This window comes from Argopecten irradians, chromosome 7, assembly GCF_041381155.1.
Source record: "Argopecten irradians isolate NY chromosome 7, Ai_NY, whole genome shotgun sequence".
Lineage (NCBI taxonomy): Eukaryota > Metazoa > Mollusca > Bivalvia > Pectinida > Pectinidae > Argopecten > Argopecten irradians.
Genome location: NC_091140.1, coordinates 4,300,108 through 4,321,763, shown reverse-complemented (window position 1 = coordinate 4,321,763; position 21,656 = coordinate 4,300,108). Strand labels below are relative to the sequence as shown.

At 33.4% G+C, this 21,656-nt stretch overlaps 1 protein-coding gene across 1 annotated transcript in view; it reads right to left on the bottom strand.

Moving 5' to 3' along the window:
- LOC138327328 (E3 ubiquitin-protein ligase rnf213-alpha-like) overlaps positions 1-16,385 on the bottom strand; it is a 70,204-nt gene extending 53,819 nt beyond the window's left edge. Inside the window, exons 1-21 of the mRNA XM_069273341.1 lie at positions 16,338-16,385; positions 15,461-15,507; positions 14,644-14,671; positions 13,943-13,992; positions 13,562-13,589; positions 12,455-12,996; positions 11,797-11,836; positions 11,485-11,606; positions 10,738-10,777; positions 10,426-10,493; positions 9,688-9,743; positions 8,755-8,910; positions 6,440-6,630; positions 5,579-5,874; positions 5,043-5,299; positions 4,298-4,516; positions 3,593-3,794; positions 2,249-2,316; positions 850-1,150; positions 655-713; positions 36-90 (exon numbers count right to left, since the gene is read on the bottom strand). Coding sequence (XP_069129442.1) covers positions 36-90; positions 655-713; positions 850-1,150; positions 2,249-2,316; positions 3,593-3,794; positions 4,298-4,516; positions 5,043-5,299; positions 5,579-5,874; positions 6,440-6,630; positions 8,755-8,910; positions 9,688-9,743; positions 10,426-10,493; positions 10,738-10,777; positions 11,485-11,606; positions 11,797-11,836; positions 12,455-12,757 — 2,433 coding nt within the window. The 5' untranslated portion in view covers positions 12,758-12,996; positions 13,562-13,589; positions 13,943-13,992; ... (1 more) ...; positions 15,461-15,507; positions 16,338-16,385. The remainder of the gene's footprint in view (positions 1-35; positions 91-654; positions 714-849; positions 1,151-2,248; positions 2,317-3,592; positions 3,795-4,297; positions 4,517-5,042; positions 5,300-5,578; positions 5,875-6,439; positions 6,631-8,754; positions 8,911-9,687; positions 9,744-10,425; positions 10,494-10,737; positions 10,778-11,484; positions 11,607-11,796; positions 11,837-12,454; positions 12,997-13,561; positions 13,590-13,942; positions 13,993-14,643; positions 14,672-15,460; positions 15,508-16,337) is intronic.
- Positions 16,386-21,656: the final 5,271 nt, after the last annotated feature.

The following is a 21,656-nucleotide window of genomic DNA, read 5'->3' as shown; positions in this document are numbered from 1 at the left end:
TTATTTCATTTTTTTCTTCTATCACACGAGCTTACCCTTGACACACTTTTCCGGAACTGATCGGATATAAAGTTCTTCCATTTTGTCAATCTGTTGGTGAAAATTGTAAAACGAGTATAAACAGTTTTAAACTATTTAATAGACATATATGCACAAAAAGAGAATTGTTCAGGTATAGCCCAAATTTGTATACTGGTGAATTAATATTTTCATTGTGATTTTAAAACGAGTAGCGGTACTATGATAAAATTTATGCTTTCTCAAAGGCACAGTATCTGAATAGTTATTACTATTTAAATACTATTCTTGTAGTGAATACAAATTATATTCATCTGTCTACGCACAATGGTGAAACGAAAAATATTTTCTTTGTTATCTTTAACTTAAAAAGTATTTTTTCATACTATATAAAATATTCAAATATTGAAATACACACAACTTTGTGATGTGAGGACGTAAAGTGACTAATATTTTTGAGGCTTAGTATCTGAAATTATAAATTGTCATTCCATAATTTTATTCAACAGACATTAAATTTCGTGAACTATTGCCATTCAGAAAACTACTAGAAATTAAATCATATACATAAAATACAGGAATCTTAGACAGCACAAATAAGTCTATTATTCCAAATGGCCCAATTGCATTTCTTACGTCTTGTTGTGTTCCGCTGACACGCCAAATTTCTCAAAGTCCATGCATGTTTGTGCTGTCTGTAAAATACCATTTCAATCATAAGTAATAACTTCGAAAAAGATTTCAGGGTTGTTTACACGCTTTGATGTGATCGACATATATGTACGACTCATTAAATTTTATTTTAATTAATGTTGTTTGTTTGGATAATACCTGAACGATCAGCTTGATGTTGATATCACACCGAATGAACAACTGTTGTACTACATCGGTTACTTTTGATAATGATTCGTCTAATTCCAAATGTGAATACATGTCGCCATGAACATTTCGTAAACAATCAACCAATCGTCCTTCTTCTCCTATCGTCACAACGACCAGCAAAGCAGAGTATAACAGTAAATCACTCGCTCTTCCCTGTTGATTTAACATACTACACAATTGCTCTGCAGCAAGACGACTTTGACTTGTGGTATGAAATCTTTCAATCAGGTTGGGAGGATCTGAGGAATAGCTGGAAATAAAAATGCAACTTTTAAAAAAAAAATTCCCTCGTGCAATATGTATGGTTATGGTTAAAAAGTAAATTCACCAAGGAAATGTCTCTCCTTACTTTAAACGATATAGTAGTAACATGCAATTCCAATGATAACAGTTATCATGTTGGTGACTGCTAAAAGCTGATTTCTATACAATCCGGCACACGGTCTAGCGCACCTAAGAGTTTCATACCCGATAGACAATTCATTAAATATGTATTTATTGTTATATCATGGTGACAGCAAGGAACAAAAATTTGTTTTTCAGTATCTTCCAAAAATTAATGGTATTTTTTTCAATTTACCAAAAATAAACGAAAAGCATTGACCTTACCCCATGTTTGAACTGTAAGTAAACACGGCACATGATTTTGCGCAGTACACTATAATCCAATTTTAATCATATTATGATATTAAATTTATTTAGTTGACTATTCAAATTTCAATGAAAAACTAAATAATTTTAAAAAATGTCAAATAAAAAAATGTTGGCGACTTTTTAAATCAGACGTCACTTTCCGCCATTCTTCCACTATTGCCCCATTGTAACACGGTACGTCTGCATCTAAGACTAAAAACTGAGATTGTATCAGAATTTACATTGCCATTCTATACTTTTTATGTCTGAATAAGTTTGCTGAAATTACCAGTGCGCAAGATCATGTGCCGCTCAAGATCAAGTTCCTTTCCTGTACGTAAACGAGACAAACAAATGGTCTGTGTATGAAATTTTAGAATGATCCCTATGAAACCAAAAGCAGTAGAAAAGCATCCATTGTCATTCAAGATTGCCACATTTAAGGCATATTGTTTAGGGACAGTCCGAATTGGTTATTCAAAATAAATTAACCAAGTGAAAGATAAATGTAAATATGCAAATTTGAAAAACACTACTTCCGTACTTTCAGAGATATATTGCGTACATTTTTGAGAACGTTTAAATAACTATATTTGATTACGGACGGACAGACGGAGGGTTGCTGGCCTTAGACGAAGAAAGGTTTGAATCGACGAAGTGATAATATCCCGATAATCCGGTATTCAATTTAATTGATGGAAACAGTGCCACCTACCTCATTGATCCTGTTTTAGTCTCTTTGAATGTATCCTTGACAAGAAAGACGAGGAGTTGACTAAGTTGCTGCAATGCAAATACACACTTTAAAAAGTTTTAAACTTTTTGTAATAAAAAATTAATGTCTTCTAAGAATCTAAAGACTTGAAATTCTGCCATGATATCTAGACGGTATTTAGTTAAATTAAAGACTTGAAATTCTGCCATGATATCTAGACGGTATTTAGTTTTCAAATTAATATGGAACCCGAAAGTATGTGGGTTTTTTTAATGATAAACTTTCATAGGAAAGAAAGAACCACATGACAATAATTAATTTTTATTTGGTTTCATACTTAATCCGACTTTCTGATTGGTAGATTATTTTTCTTCATATACTATGAAGAATCTTTTTCTTCATATACTATGAAGAAAAAATCAGAGAGTGGCGCGAAAATCCGACGTTATCATGACGTCACAATAGAGACGTCGACATTGCGTATTGATTTAGAAATAAATCATCCTTTGGAAAAACAATGGAATCGTACGATTAAACGCATTTTTTGTTATCAAGCAGTCTTAAAAATAATTATTAGCATTGATGTAACTATTTCTTAAATTGATCGGGGTATGAAATAAATTTTGTTTGCATACTTTTGTGAGAATCCACTACGCGGATTCACACTATTTGCAAACAAAATTTCTTTCATATCCCGATGAAGTTAAAAATAGTGACATCAATGCTTAAATAAAACTAAAAAATAAAAGATGAAAATAAGACGGTTTGCTCTGTTTCTGTAAACAAAGACACACATGTCTCTTAAACTTGTGCATATCTAGCCGTACTAAAACACCAGCAAGTTTTTTTTATTTATTTACAAATGAAGAATGATTCTTTATAACTTAAATAAGTTACTTCAGTTTGGGTTTTATTAGTTTAACGTCCTATTGACAGCCAGGGTCATGTAAGGACGTGCCGGGTTTGTTGGTGGAAAAAAGCCGGAGTACCCGGAGAAAAAACACCGACCAGCGGTCAGTACCTGGCAACTGCCCCCCATGGGATTCGAACTCGCGACCCAGTATGTTGACAAAATGTACATAATCATATAAAGTCATATATCTGTTTTAGATACTGTATTGCCCTCTACTTGGCAGTACCCTTTGCTTAAGAGAACTTGTTATATTAATAGAACAAAATTAATTCCTTTTACTCCCGGATAAAATCTCTCCATTCATCACATAACATAATCGTATTTCAATATATATAGCATATATCTATATTCAAAAGTACTTAATTCTTGGCCATACTTTCATAAACAAAGAACGAAAAGAACATGTAATTTGAATTACAAATACAACTTACATTTTCTAATTGGCCGTCCACCGACCATTGACCCCTGCGTAGATACCCTACCACCAAAGTGAGGACGATGTCAGGGGATACCCAATTAGTATTGACAAAACAAGATGTTAGACGCCGGGGAGGTACGCATGCTGCAAGCGTTACCGGTAAAAGTGTATCCAGCTTGAAGAGGCACTGATATTTCTTCCAGAATGGAAAATGGCTATATATGGAAAACAATAATAGATGTTAGATATATGTTATGACAATCCATTCAATGGAACGACAGAGGGGTTTAGTCTCGAGTACAGGTCTAAATAAGTAAAACTAAGCAGAACAAAGATTGAAAAATGCATTAAATATGTTCGTTATATAGGAATGCACATTGCCATTGTCTGGAAATAATATAAAGACTATATCAATACACTTATCAGTAAAAGTATGTCATTGTTTTAGTTTGATATTGACAATGTCATATGTATGTACACCCACACTTTAACATCGTGTCTATCCTGCTGTCTGGTGTCTTGCACAGTCTATTCCTCCTAAACATGTAAACTAATTGTGAAAAACTACGCGGGGAAAATTTGCATGGAGGCTTAATTTCAAACAAATGAAATGGTTGTCATGTTAAAAAAGTCACGTCAAAGAAACACCATAAACATTCGACAGAAAGTTGAAATTGAATTTTTATTTAAAAAAATAGTTTTTAACTTGTATACCCACATGGACTTTGCCAGTTTCTTTCTTGTTGTATTGATGATATCGTCCATTCCCTGATCCCCAGAGTAGTCGCCCTCAGCCGTTAATCTGATCACATGGAAAGGCTTCTGACCCGACAGGAAATGTATCAGCGGCACACACAACATCCAGTGCACCTCGCGAACTGGCAGGACATCCATAGCTGTTTTACAGAATGTTATAACTGTGTTCCGTAAGTGGTCGCTGAAATGTACAAAGACGTGAGTGAAAAGAGGAGGTATATATGGATACTTTTGACAATTTCCATATCATTATTTTTAAAAATATAAAATAATTATAATTTAATCAATTATTACAAAATCACCTAATTGTATCTTATCTTGTACGTCTATCTCAACAGACAATTGTTACTCAGAATTAAAAGATACACGATTTGATTTTTTTTAATTTAAGTTGACGGGATATCATAATGTTAAAATTGTAATAAAAACGTCGATGTGTGAGAGAAAAATACTCTTTCATAGGTGGAAATAAAGGAAAGGAATATTCTACCTAAGGGATCACAGCATTTTGTGAAACCCCATGAAAAGGCCTCGGATTTTACATTTATGACTCTCATACATATACATATACTCATACAAGAGTATCATAATCCAATACCCATCCTTATTCAAACATCCCACTAATCATTAATTGCTATATGGGGTTCCTACTTTGAAATAATTCACATTTCCTGCTTACTGCGATATTGTAACAACTAAAACCAAACCTGTCATGTTGTAGTTTGAGTAAAAATGTGAGCTGAATTGAGAATGCCTTCTGTCCTTCACGATCAGCGGGTGGTGTAATCGCGTCTATAAGGGCCACGTACTGAGCTGTCTTTATACTTTTAGGATTTCTTTCAAGCACTGGCGTTATCGTGATGATAAGTGTTATTACTCTACTTAAGTAATCCTCCTGTCTCTCTATTCCATCTTCAATATGGGAGAGCATGATTTCAATGTATCTGCTCGTGATTTCGTCCTCCTTGAATACAAACTTATACTTAGTATTGACTGAGACATCAATGCAACACAACTGAATTTGTTTTATTGTAAAAATGAGTAAAACACTCCCAATGAATATAAGCATTACTTTCAATATCTTCTGGGTATATTATGTCATAGGCAAATAACGCAAGGACATTCTTTATAAACGTGCAATGTAGCACAAATAACATTTGTTTAGTAGTATTCTCTGTCTCTGTGTTTCAAATCTCCATAACATTTAATGAATTGCAATGATGAGGACAGAATAAAAACTTACGGAAATGTTTCTGGAGTCAAAGTATCGCTTATAAAATGTTTTGCGTGCCGTTTTAAACTTGTGTATGAATTGGTCGATGGAGAATTTCTCCTCAGTAAGGTTTGGGAAGTACTGTTCACACACCGGTTCAATGGTACTTAGCAATACACTCTGATCGATCCCAGGAGAGAACACCTTCCTGATGGAGATTCTGGAATCTCTAAGGATCACGCCATCATACACATCTACCGTAGGCCTAGAACTTGAATCACTCTTTTCACATCTCTTTTGTTCCCTTAGAACCAATTTACGTAGCTCTGAATTAGAATAAAAAGGTTAAACAAAAATTCAAAGTAAAATAAACAAAGCCCTACATAGGAGTTCTATCTGTGAAGCTCGCTAAATACAACACAATTTTCCAGAGGTTACTAAATATTAAACTGTTATTATTAACAATAGAACAGCTGTACATTTTACCCGTACCCTTAATTTATTAAGATAAAAATACCTCATTTTTTCATTCAACGCTTCACAGTTAAAGTTCTGGGCCCGGTTGTTCAAAGCATGATTAGCTTAATCATATGATAGGTAAATTATCATTTATCTTAAATTAAAAAAATATAATTACATCTTCACTAAACTCAGCAAGTAAGTAAAGAGTGGAGTTCTGAAGATTGCTTTAAAATTTGTGTTACCAGAAATCATTTTATCTTGAAATTGAAAACTGTGAATAGCCTAATCACTTTTTGAACAACTGGGCCCTGATGCTTATTTTTTTTCTAAAATTTTGCAGTTCAAACACTATTATGAAAAAAGAGCCAATATGCTTGGAGTTTTATCCCGTTACAAAGTTCGTAGTTTTACTTATGATATTCTCGTCACCTGTTTCTTTAAAGCTAAGTACTCGATGATGAGTGTCGTTCGCTGTATCATGCCAATATTCAGATTTCCATGATCTGCCGTCAGAGCTTAGTTCGTAGATATACTGTAGCCTGTGGGACTCCTTCAGCCATTTTTGTGGTAAGTGTGCGCTGACAACGTATCTCAGATACCCTCGATACTTTTTCTCGTTCCTGAAAAGATGTAAACCAGATAAATGTTGAAATATGAATAGTAATTTCTTTATTAGTTGTCACTGTTTTATGAAAGATACTTTGGAAGTTAATTCATATTTACATCGCAACAAAGTGGTAAAAGGCCAATCAATTTCACGCATGTGGCATGTAATAATAACTCATTTTACATTAAATGGATGACTATGGATAAGCTAGTTAGACTCATAAGGTCAAATGATCTCAATACGCAAAAAATACATTGCTATCTCTATTAAAAAGGCAAATGAAGTGAGGTCTGAAAACATGTTTCATACATAATTATTATGGGTCTTTGAACAAACCAAATGTTTCTTTATGGAGATTCAACAGTGTTTTGATTGCGTTAAAGGTGGTATGAACGCAATTGGATACAGACATATTCAATGTAGCGCGTAACTACCAATCCAATTGCGTTCATACCACCTTTAACGAAATCAAAAACTGTTCAATCTATATATTTACATAAATAAGTCTACTATAAATCTATAAATTTGATCATATATCAATAATGTCAATTTCGAAAAAAAATGAGGTAACCACGCATAGCCGAGATGGAACCACTACCGGTATGTATCGTTGTCAGTGTAGTGATGCGGTCCGAAGTGGACCGAGCCGCCATATTTGATTTTCAACCGAGGAAAGTAACTGTGATATAGCCTATTGATGGTATGACCGTTGAGCTGCTGAATATTTGTCATATATGTATCGATCTACGAACGCGATATAGACTAAATTCGTCATAGTCATGACTTTCATTTTAGTGTACGGAACATAAACAAGTGCTTGCATGGTGTGTGTAGGCCTATTGTGAATGCAAAGACGGATGATAAAGCTGATGATACTGTTTCGGATACATGTATTTTTTTTCCTGAAAACCTGTACATGATCTGTTAACCTATTGTTCGCTTAGACGCTGCCAGAATTATTCTCCGACAATAAGATGTTCTGTATATTTAGATGTGAGGAGTGACCGTACATATATACTGACGTATCTATGGAATTCCCCGAACATTCCTGAGGAAAGCCCACCGGTTATAGCCCCGACCAGCGAGACATGTTGTTCTTTATTACCGTTATAATGCTTGAACATATATTCTGTTTTGATGTCAAATACATATTTAATAATAACAATTCTTTATTGTTATTTTGAAATCCGTCCACGAGGAAAATTTTTTTACACTTCATACAATACTGTCAACTGGTGTACTGACGAGCATAATAGGCCATGGGCTAGGAGGGTCCCGCATGCGCCCTCCCAAACCTCCGAACCAATATTTTTCTTAACCCTTATGATCCACTGATCACAAATCAAAATGTTAACATTGGGATGAACTTCCGGTTATGACGTCATCAAGATAGACGCCATCTCGAGTTTCACTAAATAATGAAAAATAGTCATAACATTGACATTTTTCAACCGAAATAGACAAATGAGGTACCAAATTTACCACAACAGAACAACAAATACATATCAGGACCAAATAATCCAATGCATGTAGTGATTTCTACTTAGGAAATGAAAAAAAAACCCAGATTTTAAGCTCAAAAATGGTGATTTTTCAGCAAATTTTTCATATTTGGCTTGACGCAGCAAAAATGTTTCCCAACAGCAAACTACTATTTCTAATCAGTTTTTTGACCACATTCACTTTAAACAACAACAAGAACAACAAAAACCAATGTAAACATTGTACAAGTTCCGGTTATGACGTCATCAAAATGACCGCCATCTCGAATTTCACTTAAAAATAATTTGTTGTTGGGAATTATTTTTGCTTTTTTAGAAATGATGTTATTAAAGAAGTGGAAGGATACGAGTAGCATCAATATAACTGAACATTGATACAGATTATTTGAATTTAGAGCTAAAATCTCGTTATTTTTCATTGGCGATTAAATAAATTCTAGATCATATTCATCTACATTTATCATAGCAGAAAATAAGACGTAACCATGAGGTGTTTTTTAGAAAAATAAGTTAAGAGCTAATTCAATCTGCTAAAATAAACAAAATATAATGAAATAAAAATTCTAGAGTGCTAAGACAACATTGAATTAGCATAGTTTGGGATTTCTTGGACAGGAATAAAATTTGAAGCATACCGAATGTCTTGTAAAGCCTGTATCTCCAGTTTGATTTTCTTTGCCTCATGATTACCCATGCAATGTAGCCTCAGTAATGTCATTGTGTCTTCCTTTCTGGCGCTAGGATGTAGCAGGACATCAAACGTAATCTGCAGAAACTCACTTTGAAATTCTCTGTAAAACAAACATAAGGATGTGTGTTTTGGTGTTTTCGTATTAACATTTAATCCACATCAGAAAAGAATTTAATATATAGGCTTTGCCCTTTTTAACCTTTGCTTTATCCGTCAATGCGAAATCCTTTATCCGTCAATACGATCACGTGACTTTGTTTCACATCTAATGGAACTTTTTCTAACTTGACTCGCAACTTTAACCTTGTGGTGAATGAAATAGGACGGCATTTTTACGATATCGAAATTCTCGTAAGTATTGTAAAGGAATTCGTTGATGGATAATGATTGTTTTTGAGTATTTCCATATTGTTTCAGTGACATTACAGATTGAGCAAAATTACTGAAACTGTTTGCGAAGGCGCTTAAATATTTCCCATGGTAGTAAAAAGAAGTACTCTTATTCGGTTAGTGAATGAATATTTTCCTTCGCATCAAAGAAGCGTCTCGCTTCGAGCGAAACCAAGTACATAACGGGCAATTTGCTTTCGTTTTCAATGTCATCTATAAGGAAATGGTTGCAGGATTAATTGAATACAAGGTTTTGTATCTTACAATAAAACTTTCTTTTGGTGCTCGACATGGAAAGTCGAGATGACTCGGCAAAGCCTTTGTGTTTCGTCACAATAATGTTGTGAGGGAACAGATTTTTTTTTTAGTTTGGTGTCGGGCGGATCCCGGATAAGAGAAAATAAGATGTTCATTTTATTGCTTTTGTATTATTTGTAGATCGCAGTTCGCATTGCGTTAAAATAAAGAATTGATTTTCAGAGCTTACGTGTCATCCTGTAGAGTCGTCTTCTCTTCATGATCTGGGTCAGCTTGAGTATCCACCTACAATGGATACATTTTAATACAATGTTGTTTATATCTTCATTTATTAAGGCTCTAATATTGTAGAAATGATCAAAGATCAACTAATTGAGACGTTATCCATATCGTGACAAGATCGTAAGAAATATAAGTTTAGGGTGAGGGGATACACTGTTAAAGATCGAAAGAGGTGTCTCTTTTGAAATGGGTTATTTGAAGGTTTCCTTCTTCATGGAAACGTTTTGGAAAGTACGCAAATACAAATGGAGAATTTCAAATAAACGACATTAAAACTTCCACTTAGAGGATTACATGGATGCTTTAAGGGTTGCAAGGATCATTAAAATGAGAATATTTATGTGTTCAGTGACTGAAAAAAATGATATATTTAAGGAATGAATTTAAAAATAAATTTAAATTGATATGAATTAAAAATAAAATATAAATTGATATGAATTTCATATAATAGATGAGGATAGTTATCCGACAAACACACGACCATGTCACGTATGAAATGGTGTAAGCGGAAAATCTTGCAGACACATAAAAACAAATTCAGTATACTAACGATTTAGGCTGGACAATATGCAAACATTTTAATTCAAGCTTAAGTTTAGGTGTTTGGAAAAACATAAAAGAAGAGAATGAGCAAATGCATTTTGTAATATAAAGGTATTTGTCAGAATAATGAAATTATACAAACATTTATAAGAGGATATAAACCTCCGGCTGCAATTTCTGGTATGGACTGTGCTTTGGTCGCTGTATTATCTGTGAAAGCAATAAAGTCACACGAAACGTGTATAAGTGCCCTATTCATTTCTCGTATCATAGTCCATATACTGACTTAAAACAGATGTCAATGAAAAAAAACAAACAACTTCTCATATAGCAGATAAATCTAGTTATTACAGTATATTCATGAAGTTTCAAGTAGAATAACGAATTATTACGTTCCAAACAGAATAAATTAGTATGCCGTTCCACATAAAATGAAGAATAATGACAGCCATACCATTTGTTTGCTTGACCGGCTTTTGGGATTCTGTGGAGACCTATCAGACATTAAAAGAGAAAGTAATTCAAACATAACTTTACCACATCTGATAACATACCTCTATTGCACTAACATATTTCCATTTACATTCACCAAATATCACGAAATATGACGAATAAACCGTTTGTTTTAAGCTATAGTGCGTTCATCGCACATACTTCGTGCGCACATGGTGTAACGTTGTTCGTGTACTGTAGTACTAATGTGATTACTTAAGAATGATGAATTGGGGGAGAGATTTAACAGACACTGAATTAATGTGTACTTAAAAAATCAAAACATACACGAAATATTTCTATCCACAGTTACTAGCATGATACTAAGATTGTCATTTATAACTGCGCTGCAGCTATCGCCCTCCTCCTCCCCAAATCAAATCCTTTAGACGTATATACTGTGTATCAACATTTGCAACATTCTCTTGAACTGTTATTTGTCCGTGGTATCTCATCTATTTGTCACACATCATTGATTTTTCGTTACACATTTTAAATGTTAGCCGTGGTCAATTATCTATCACATTCTGAGAGATTTACATACGAAAATATAGTTTTTACGTATATTTTCATGGTATAAAACCATTCAGCATGTGTTATAGGTTAAATACGCACACGGATTTTAGAGATTTACTATCTCTCAGAGTTGCTTCCCTTTGATTGTTTCACTCAGTAATTCTGATAGATCATAATGGAATTTTATGAATACCTCGTGATCATCTTTCTCCGGTTTTGACGAAGACGTAGGCTTTATGGGAATCCTTGGTGGCAATGGTGGTTTGGCGGACAGATCAATCCCAGGCATAGAAGGTTCGAGGTGAGGTTGTTTATCTGCAAGTCATGTATCGGATCGAAATAAAATATTACATTTAAGCAAGATATATATTACCCATAATCTGATAGAGATTAGCAATGCTAAGGACGATATGTAATTTATCATTAAAATTATTACTGAGAAAGACATTATCAACTATTACAAACGACGTAGCATCTATACATTAATTGATAAAAATGACTCAACCTTCTTTATTCAATGTCTGTCGAAATTCCGGGGCAACCTTCTGGACGTCAAAAGAGAAGAAGAAAACATGACATATTTAATTAATAACCGTTCAAGATACAGTATTGTTATCTTAATCTCATGTGAAATGAAAGTTTACAAAGCCTACCTATGAAATACTTTGAATTAACACACGGAATAATTACGATATCTTGACACAAAACAGTTCATCGATGTGCTACCAAACTAGAGTACTTAGTATTTAAATATGTTATAATACTGAAGATAAATTAGAAAAAAACCAATAAACAAAACAAGCAAACAATATATTATAAAACCAGATGTTTACATAAGGTACGAGTGTAACAACAAGCCGACAGCTTGTGTACGTGTTATCCAGTAGAGTATGAAAGAATGAATGAAAAATAATGGATGGCTTTGATAAAGTAAAATTATTCTTATATTAATCTTGAAAAATAAAAACAAAGAAACATATAAACAATAGCAAGATACCTTTATCTTCTAAGGAGGTGCATTGAAAATAGTTTGTTGTTATCATTTATTTATAAGGCGTTTATTTGTAACGATATGTTATTCCATCCGATATTGTATATATGACCATTCCGCTCGTGTGTTGTGTTCCTACCTCATTAACACCGCTGTTTTGTTGTGTTCTTACCTCATTAACACCGCTGTCTTGTTGTGCGAGATGGTGGGGGTGGTTGCTTGGTCGTGGTGGTATCGGTGGCGGTGTGTCGTCAATCTCCTGTTTTAAAGGAGACTGTGCTGATGCAAAATGTGTATCTTCTGACTTCGGAGGACACATTTCACTCTGACGCGGCTGAGTACATGTACTAGGCAATTGGTGATCTCGCCTTTCTTCATGCGGATATCCTGGATAAATATCTGCTGTTTTTGTAAAGTCTTTTGGATAAGGATTAGGTCTTTCTGGTATGGCGGAACTCTCAATTTTTGTTTCCATTTGATCTCGGACTATTGATGACTTCTGTTCATTTTCCTGTTGATCCAATGGATGTATGTTTGTAGGGATGAGACCTAATGATTTACGGGGCTTTGGTCTTGGTTTTGGTACAGGTGGTAAAATGATAGTGTTACTTTCCTGTTCCCGACCTGATGGTGATGTATCATACGTAAACTGAGGCGGGGCTGTGAAATGGTATTCATACTTGTCCTGTGTGAACTCCAATTCAGTAGAGGATTCTGAAAAAAAATATAACAAGAGCGCCTCACTGTAAAAATTATGAAAAACATCTCCACGTTATCATACATTACATGGAGAAAATCCTGGCTATGGACGTAAATATTAATCTTAGGACTTCCAATATAACTTTTGTTTTAGTTTTAATTAAAGAGTGTTTCTAATCATTTAAAATTACACTTTATTAAAATCTTTCAAAAGAAGAAGATCTTGTGCAATATATCGCGGTTCTTCTTTTTTATATCAGTCTCCAGCAATGCTGACAAGTTCACACTTATTAAAATATCCGATCACAAACTGTTCATTTATTTATGTCTAAATGTAATAAAAAAAGATACCCGGGTGACAATATCCAATATTGATATTGAACTCGAGGGATATTGCTCAAAATTGTCATTTTAATATCTCACTTTTATCCTCCTACATATTGAACATAGAACGGCATAAAGTAACAACCGTTCAGGTCTGACTGGTAGGTTTGAAACACAATAAGTTTATTTTTATTTAATTTTCATTGATATTGTCAGCTATTAGGCCATTCCATTGTATAAACCTAGGTGTTCTTACCTACGTCATCTGGTGTGGACGGTTGCCTCTGAAAGATATGTAACTCGAGGTATCAACATAGTCAACAATCATTTCTAAATTTGAACTTCATCAATGTACATGAGCTCGTCAACAATGTATTCTGGATGTAGTGAGTTTTGTCAGTTTTTTGAACATGTAAATGTGGATAGTTTAGTGTGTGATTATTTTGCTTTTCAGCTTTCAGACAGATCGACGAATGACAATATCACAACTTAAAAACTATCTTGCAATCATATGATCATGTTGATCTATTCGAGCGTGTATATATTCGCAGAGATGCGAAACAAGCAAAAATTTTACGCCATGAATAACTCTAATAGTTTTACGGTATTAAATGTAAAGTTAAGAAGCTCTACATACTGATAACACATGATGATATTTATCTTGTGGAAAATCCAGTTTGGGAAATTCTGAAACACAAAGTTTAGCATTAGAATATCTCGTTTTATATTTCATATTTAGAGCAATTTTATTTTGGTTTACGTTATTTAGCGAGTATTAAATAGAATAAATGGTAGTCTTCGAAATGAAATTATCTGTTTTAAATGATTTTATCCGTTTTATAATTTGTTTGAAGGCTAACACATATCATTTAAAAATACAGTCACAAATATCATTATATGATTTTATCGTAATATACTATTATCATACTTGAGTCTCTTTTAATAATGAAGACTCAATCACAAAATAGCCAATGACACAATCTTTTCATTTAAAGCACTGAACCATATCACTAACTATAATTAAAAAAATCCAAAATGAAAATGGGATATTTCTAATTTTATATATAGGAGTTTAAATGGGTGTTCATTTCAAATGGAACTTTATGAAACGAGTCTTATTTTGTATTTTTGTGTGCCATGGAGAGCAAACAATAACCTATCAAGACGCAAACTTAAATGAAGCTACATTTCGAATAATTTCAACGTCAGAATTTGTTGTAAAAATCCCGCGAAGACCGCCATTGTATGACGACGTCATCGAATCGTGACGGCAGGTAATTGTTTACTGACAGCCATTTAAAAGCGTTACAGGTACCTTAACCGACTGGTTGGCCTTACCTTCATCTTCTGTTGGCGGTGATTCCTCCTGAAAGAATGCCAAAGGAAGAGTGTTAATTTGGGCCCTTGGGTGGCCATGTTGTTTACAGATACCCAGGGATTATGACATCATGATATGACATACATGTATGATCAAACTCGGAGTCCCTTGCGAGTTCATAATATTCTTTGCCGAAGTTTATAATATAAAAATATATTGCTCAATGCAATATAATATGATACATGTATATGACGGTTTTTTTCTGGTATACAAGAACACCTGATGACCTTTTTTGACAGCAAGTTATAGTTTCCAATTTGTGTTATTTTTGAAATTTTAATGAATTAAAAAATATCGTTTGATTCCAACAAAACTAGACCAACCAAACAATTGACTCCTATTTAACCACATAACTTACACGGGACTCCTACCTGACCTTAATCATATGCCAATCATGCTTTAATAATTTTATATCACATAGTCATGAGTGTAATGTATCACATTATTATCATTTGTAATGAAAATATAGGTAATACTTTCAACTTTGTTTCTATATACGATGAGCGCAATCCAAAATAATATGTTATGTTCATGTTTATCGAGATAATCATCCAACATCACATAGCGATAACTCTAACTGACAGTTCATCAGTTGTCAATCAAACAGCACGTGACTTTGCACTACACGTGCTCGTGCGAGAACGAGGCGTGGCTACATGACGTCTGGATATAATTATGAACAGAACTAAGATATATCGGGTTTGAAGGTTTTGTGACATGGCCGATCATATCAATGTACGTTACTTTGATAATACAAATGTGTAAATCTATACGTACTGGTAACACATCGACTTTATTCTGTGGAAAATCAGGCGGAGGTGATTCTAAAACAATAAAGATAATATTTAGTTTTTCTTATACATACTTTATTACATATCCTTAAAACGGAATTAATGAGTGCAACTCTTCATTATCAATGATGAATTCAGGGAATATAACAGTATATAACTTGTCTAATTCATTATTTCTTAAAGATCAGACATGAAAAGGAAACGTACAATGAACATTAGAAATAACTTTAGCTTTCCTAATTAAGTAAATTTTAATTATTAGAAAAATGAAATATGATATGTTCTTGATTACATTTAAGAAAGCAATAAACACGCTGCTTCATTTAAAGTTATATGACACTGTAAGTGGGCAAACATTTAGACATGTTATTTTTTCTTCATTAATAGGCTTGATGATTTAGCTGTGAAAATCATTCAAATGGCTTCAGATGCTTTATAAACGTTTATTACAACACAGAAGAAATTATGTACTGTAAAATTGTTGTTTTTATACATTATTTATGTTTAAATGAAAACGTACCTGCAAAAATCACTCAAAAATTACTAATATCACTGTAAAAATGTAAAATGAAATTGTAGACCACAATTTGGTTTCATGGTCTGACGTATGTACAGATTTCACTTCACTGTAGATGTTAATATAATGATTTTTGGCAGTACTGCCAAAATCATTTTCAGGTCTTATTTGTAATTGTAAAATTAAAACCAATACATTGAAAGTACTGCAATTGTTACAATGTAGATATTTTTTGGTGGTGAATAACATATTAAAAGCTCTTCTCAATCCGTGATTATGACAAATACGGCACATATAACTTAAACAACATTAATTATCACCACCACTATTCTGTTGTTATTCTTACCCCTGTCATCCGGAGTCAGTAATAATCCCTGCAAGATAATTCAATATTAAATAAATCTTTAGGTGAAGCATAATAAAGAATTTATGGAAAGTGTTGGAAACATTTACAATGAGAAAATAATTACCTATCCATTATCATAGATAAAGGATCATACTTCTTTTCAGGGTTTGTTTTTGCTTTTCAAAATAGTAAGCAGTAATCATGTAACAATCAGGGCCCAGTTGTTCAAAGGGTGATTAGGCTAATCACAGTTTAACGACAATTTCCAAATCAAAAGGAAATAACTAACTTTGAAGCTAACTTGACAAAATTTTACTGATTTCTACAGTATTTGTTGAGAAGATGTAATCACACGTTATGCAGAAAAGCAGATTTTTCGCCGTTTGAACATCCAGGCCCAGAACACGAATGTAGCAACAGTTATAAAACATCAAGTATGATCGATGATTTAATCTTAAAGTATAGGTATAAGAGTATACTTTGGTGAAGATGTTATACATACCGATGATTCGTCCGGTTTATCTGGTGGGATATCCGACGGAAAACATTCTTAAACAAAATTAGCAGTTTTATGAATTGGGTAACTTCATTCATTGGAAAGGAGAATCATTTATTTTTAAAATCATGTTTTAAAGTGAATAAAAAAGACTGGATTGAACAAGTGCGTGTTTTTATTTTGTTTGAATTACATTATTTTAGCTAATCAACGTTAAGTTATTCTTACCCTCGTGATCTGGTAGCGTGGGTATCCTCTGAAAGATTACCAAATCTGAAGGTTAGTGTGTAGTATGGAAATTAATATAATTTTGAATTAATTATAATATCCTGTTCATTTTAATAGAAAAAACAATGCGTTTTTTATTTCAACATTACACTTAAGTGTTCTTGTGAACATTTTAGTTTTGATTTACAGCAGAGGCGTTTAGTTTCAGAAATTTTATGAAATGAATGGAAGCCTTACACTTTCAATGAAATAACATATATCCTAATCAGCACAGCATTCGGCATCTGTATATTACATAGTTATCTGCCCTTGAGAGTGGATACTGATTATTTCCATGCTTTATGAACGTAACCTCATATTTGTTAGAGAAAACATCGTATTTTTGCTCAAGAAATTACATCTAAATCAATACCTACTAGCAAGGGAGATGACTCTAAATTTCATCTAAATCAATACCTACTAGCAAGGAAGATAACTCTAAATTACATCTAAATCAATACCTACTAGCAAGGGAGATAACTCTAAACTACATCTAAATCAATACCTACTAGCAAGGGAGATAACTCTAAATTACATCTAAATCAATACCTACTAGCAAGGGAGATAACTCTAAACTACATCTAAATCAATACCTACTAGCAAGGGAGATAACTCTAAATTACATCTAAATCAATATCTACTAGCAAGGGAGATAACTCTAAATTACATCTAAATCAATACCTACTAGCAAGGGAGATAACTCTAAATTACATCTAAATCAATACCTACTAGCAAGGGAGATAACTCTAAACTACATCTAAATCAATACCTACTAGCAAGGGAGATAACTCTAAACTACATCTAAATCAATACCTACTAGCAAGGGAGATAACTCTATAATATGTAAAGACGGAATAATAGAAAAAAAGCAAGAATTACATAACATTTTATGGAATTTTATATACAGTGTTTAAAACATATCTATACTGATACATTTTTGATGGTTTTATATCCATGTGACTGATAATAATAAGCTAAACATACTGATAATACAGGATATAGTCTCCCCTCCTCTGGTCTTGGTGTCCATTCCTCTCTGGTTGTGGAATGATCTATAAAAAGATTCAAAATATGCATGTATCAAAAGACAAACCTACTTTCAAATTTAGAAAAAAAAAATCTGATATTACAACATAGGCAAAGCAAACGTTTAATTGGAATATAGGCCTACTTTTTAACATCATTTAACTGAGACAAAGCTTTGTATAACAACATTTAAATAAATACACACATAATATATTGATGGATTTACAATCATACCTTTCTTAGGAGGTTTAGGAGGAACCTGTGGAGGAACCTGTAAAATCGTAACACGAAGACTGTTGTGAGATCAAACAATCATTTGGAAATCATGCGTCAGATACGACAAGTGAGATATTCTGCCAAGGTATTATTTTAGAGCAGTCTTGTCGATCAGTACCGGAGTATCGTTACGACTATAAACGTGTTGTAAACATGAAAACTTGCCATTAATTAATCAAAAAGTTAGCGTTGTACACTCAATAGCGCTTCGATGACAGCACGAAAAGCACTGAAATTAAACTACCGTTAAAATTAATTTGTTTACAATAAAATTTCATGTTTTAAATAGTCTGCAAATTGGCATGCAATTACGTATTGACTTAATGAACGTGGCATAAAAGAATATAAACTTGAAATCAATCAGAAAGTGAAATGAAAGCAAATGCAACGATTGCCTTTACATAGGGTGTGAAACAAGATTGTTTGGAAATAAAAAGTTCATGGAATCTTTTTTATTTCCGATTTTTAACGAATAATTCCTCTACACACCACCCGGCAATTTTCTCTGTCATTTACTCTGTCAGTAACGCAGTACCACCGACATGTTACTACTAGCCTTTTCTCTCGGTTTCATTCCTATGATGTCCTGTTGCCACTCACTGACCGAAGTTCGGTGATTTTCCATGTGGATACTGCAGTTTTCCTACACATCCTAATGGCCCTTAATGTTAATAGGATGGAAAGCAAAAACCAAACTATAGATAGAGATATTGTGTGTTCATAATTTTAATGGCATTTTTATAGCAGCTACATGTAACCATAGGCGTCTGCTTCTGGTTTTATAAAAATATAATTACCTACCCCAACTATATGAACAAGGTGAGACACTCCGATACTTCAACCGTGGAACGGAAGTAGAACTCTTCAAGCGAGCAGTTGCACAAAGCAATCTGATTGGTTAATTAATTCAATTAATCAATCAGATTAACTGCTCGCTTGAAAGATTAACTTCCGTTCCATAGTTGATGCATCGTCCGCTACTTGGATACTTGATGTCCGGTTTTATATTAAAAAACCGTAACTTCGCGACAAAAACCTGGCATACTGTGATAGAGTAACGACTCCATTTTTCTTCATCAACTTTTTATTGCGTAATTTCTAATAAACAAAACATATAAATTCCGGAATTCCGGTCAACTCTTATAAACTAAAACAAGATACGGAATGCGGTGAAAGGAATGGTAGTTATCTCCCTTTGACTGTATGCACTTTGTATCCCAGTATTAATTATTACATATACACCACATCCGGGCCACAACTTCAAAATTTGGAAGATATAACATCGACAAATTTTACCACTGGGTACAAAGTGAAGAGGCAATACTAAAATGAAAACATATGATACTAAATTTAAAGCATTATGACTGGTGTATGCAATTACAAATTCACATTGAAATACATCATCAAATATGGCATAGTGGAAAAAGACAATGTAGACAACTGCTACCCAAGTCTTAGCCAGGGAGAAGTGCAAATCTCATAAAAAAAGTACCATACATGATAAAAATTATGGAAGCATTGAAATCACATACATTCTCACATGTTTACAATTAAAGTAGGCTAGCCGAAATATTAATTCTACACATTTTCTCTACAGATTCATACATATTCAAAATATTCCATAATATTAACCATATAACACTATGACTGGCTCCACATGTACAATATATAGCACCATAATGTGTAGTGAACATAGTATGTAATGCAGTCAACAAAGACTTGTAAACATATATAATTATATGCCTTATAGTAATATGTCACTTATTGCATACCATTCAACTGGATAAAGTACAGTCACAGACATATGGCTTGGTAAACATTAAGGGTATTCTGTGCCTTTCTTTACACTTGTATCAGAAATGGGAAATATTAAATCACAAAGTGTTAAATTGAATAAAGTCACCACCAATTCAATCAATCATAGACCTTTTTTTTTTAAAAAAAAAACAAACTCTGTAATTCTGTGGTAACATGAAAATTTTAGAAACAGAGAACAATTCAAGGAAACTGATAATTCAACAACTTTGAACAGTATGAAACAACTTCAAACAATCATATTCCATTAAACTCATGATCAGTATCAAAAATCTGAACATGAACTCATATACATGGTACAAAAATATCTTCAATATGGTATTCAAAATAGCCATTATTCAAAATAACTACATTTGTAGGTTGAAACTAGACTGAGTAACCAAGTTGATGCAAAAGTCATTACATCTAATGAAGCATTGGGGGTTGAGACTTAAGAAGGGCATTTCTGGCTTTAGTGTTCATTCTGAGTAGGTTCCCCGGCAAATTGTACAAGATATTCAACAGAGTCACCATTCTTGCGTTGTCTGATAATTTTCTTGACTTTGTAATAAACGTCCTCAGATAAAGAACTTTCCTCAGAAGAGATAGAAATGTCTACAGTGTCACGATACTTAATCGGTTTTTGACGTTTCCTGACCGGACGATTGAGATTCGGAAGTGGTGGTGGAGGTGGCGCTTTGGGAACCACAACTGGAGTCTGTAGGATGGGTTCAGGTACCCGGATTCTCCACCATGTGATAGAGTAACGACTCCGTTTTTCTTCATCAACTTTTTATCGCGTAATTTCTAATAAACAAAACATATAAATTCCGGAATTCCGGTCAACTCTTATAAACTAAAACAAGATACGGAATGCGGTGAAAGGAATGGTAAGTATCTCCCTTTGACTGTATGCACTTTGTATCCCAGTATTAATTATTACATATACACCACAATACATTGCAAAAAGAGGATTCTTAATTAAGGTACGTTGATTAAACAAGCGGACACTCAATATTTTCGTCAAATTTGTTTAATTTCAAAGTGAATTGGAGCGTACCCTCAACTTCCGGTTCATGGAGTGTCTTATCTTGTTCATATAATATGGGTAGAATATTTTATTTTTCCAAAACCAGATACAGACGCCTGTGAGCTAACTTACCTTTTCACTCATGGTTACCGATTGAATATCCCATTCCAGTGTTATCTGCCAAACAAATATAAGCAACAAGTGACAATGAGTGCATGCAGATGAATGAATTAACTCAATTAAGACGCATTAGTGCACAGTGAGTTTACTTTATCAAAAGTCTCGCCAAACTAGAAAATCATTCCACCTAAGAAGCTAGTTGACCACTATAAACCCTAAGACGTAATGCGGATAAAATATTCCTTTGCTTCATACCATACTATATTTGTACCCGGAAGTCATATTAAGTCTTGTTCGGAATATCTATGTG